Here is a 1,814-nt window from a genome sequence, read left to right as displayed (position 1 = left end):
GCGAGCGACGTCTTACCAGATTAGTGAAGATATAGGTGTAATAGGCAGACGCCATTCCCAGCTCAGCTGCCTGTGAAGGAGAGGAAAGGAGATTAAACCAGAGCCTGACAATCTTCAATCTCCACTCCAGCAAGGCCCAGCCTGGGCCACGTTTGCTTTTCCATCCTTATCGCGCCGTGCGAGCGCCGCTGCCTTCCCGCAGCAGGGCAGGGGGGGGGACACGGCAACACAACCTGGCCTGGGGGATTAAAGGCTGGGGAAGCAATTTTGGCAGCAGGGCTGAGCCTACCAGAGGCTCCAGGCTTGTCTCTTCCCCCGCAGATGCAGAGAACAAGGGAGGAAAAGCTCTTTGGGGTTGCAGGAAAAGGACAGTCGAGCCACTGGGGGGTTTCCCATTTTGGGCTCCAGCCCCACAAAATTATGAGGACAAATGAAACTCAATAACTCAGCCTGTTCTCCAGAATTTAGAAAGGGTTGTGATAGCCACCAAAATAGAAGAAAAGAGGGTAAAAGTATATAAGGATGCAGAGAGGACACAGATGTTTCCATGGGGATGATTTCTTCTAGAGATCACAGACCAGATCACTCAAGCCCTTTTCCAAAATTCTCACTAAACAAGTGAGTTAGTTGTGGGAACAGATGCTCAGGAAAGTGAGGCATTAATCTGCAGATCCCCCTGGAAGCCTGTGTTTCACTGCCAAGCACAGCTGGTCCCAAATCATGCTTCAGGACTTTGGCAAAGAGGTTTTCCCATCACTCCAAACCAGACAAAGGAGCAGGAGACAAGGAGGGAAGGGCCAAAGGCAGCACCTCCCGATTTTACTCCCTTTCAACCCCCGCCAGAAGCTGAAGGATGGTGACCAGAGAAAGCCAAAGATACCAAGAAGGGATGGCTTAGATTGCACCTCTGCCTATTCCTGCCTGTCCTTTACCTCTTCCTGTGCAAACCTGAGGCCACAACCTCTGCTGGTGGCTCAGGTCTGGCTGTGCCCAGCCCTTTGGCTACACAGTGACACCCTGTCCCTGGCACAGGTGGCAAAACAAGCACAGCAAAGTCACTGTGATGAAAAGAGCACCCTGGCTCTGGAGGAGGCTCCCGACAGCTGCCTCGCTTTTAAACCCCCCACACGCTAAAAACTGGCACCACTTTCCCTCCCTCTCCCCTCGCTTGGGGGCCAGTGCTGCTGTCAGCTCTCCCTCTGACCCGCTTTGAAGCCATTGTGTCTGATTTGAAGGGCAGAAAAATCAAAGGGAGCAGCAAAGAGGCTCCCGGGATTGTCACTCCCATCCCACCGGCAGGCGGGAGCTGGGACAGGCTGGGAATCCAGGGAGCAGCCACGTGTCTCCAGCCCATCTGTGGAGGGCAAGAGATGAGAAACTGTAATTTCTCTCACTGTTGTGGCAGGGCAGGACTGGTCTCCTCAGACAGAGCTGACATTTTCAAACCAACAGTGCATTTTTCTTGCTGTTGGAGACCTGTACCTGCTTGCTCACCACCCACCTCACTCCGTATCTGCTTCCAACTCTGCAAGCAAAAGACTTTCCCAGCCTCCCAAGGTGCAAGAAGTTGACAGATCACAAGCTCATTATTTGTTACCTTCCATTCCTACATTCCTCTGGCTGGGAAGGCTGAATTAGTTTTTACAGAAAAAAAAAAATTAAAAAAAAAAATCGTGGGAATCACTGACATCTTTATCAGTTGTGGCAGAGGGAGCTGGGCAGGGAGAGTGTGTGTGCCTGGAGGGAGCTGATGGGTGCCTGTGGGAAGTCACTATAGCAACAGAGGAGGGGGACAGCCCTCAGCAGCCAGGCAG

General features: G+C 52.4%; 1 protein-coding gene across 2 annotated transcripts in view; it reads right to left on the bottom strand.

The window, feature by feature from the left end:
• The window catches only part of GRIK4 (glutamate ionotropic receptor kainate type subunit 4), a 159,648-nt gene that overhangs the window by 46,074 nt on the left and 111,760 nt on the right, over positions 1 to 1,814 (bottom strand). For both annotated transcript variants that reach the window (XM_027901778.1, XM_027901779.1), the window contains exon 7: positions 17 to 70. In XM_027901778.1, the coding sequence (XP_027757579.1) occupies positions 17 to 70 (54 nt within the window). The remainder of the gene's footprint in view (positions 1 to 16; positions 71 to 1,814) is intronic.

The sequence above is a fragment of the Empidonax traillii genome, unplaced genomic scaffold (genome assembly GCF_003031625.1).
Source record: "Empidonax traillii isolate 1590-97213 ecotype Southwest subspecies unplaced genomic scaffold, ASM303162v1 scaffold812:size654646, whole genome shotgun sequence".
NCBI lineage: Eukaryota > Metazoa > Chordata > Aves > Passeriformes > Tyrannidae > Empidonax > Empidonax traillii.
This window is presented reverse-complemented; position numbering and strand designations above follow the sequence as displayed.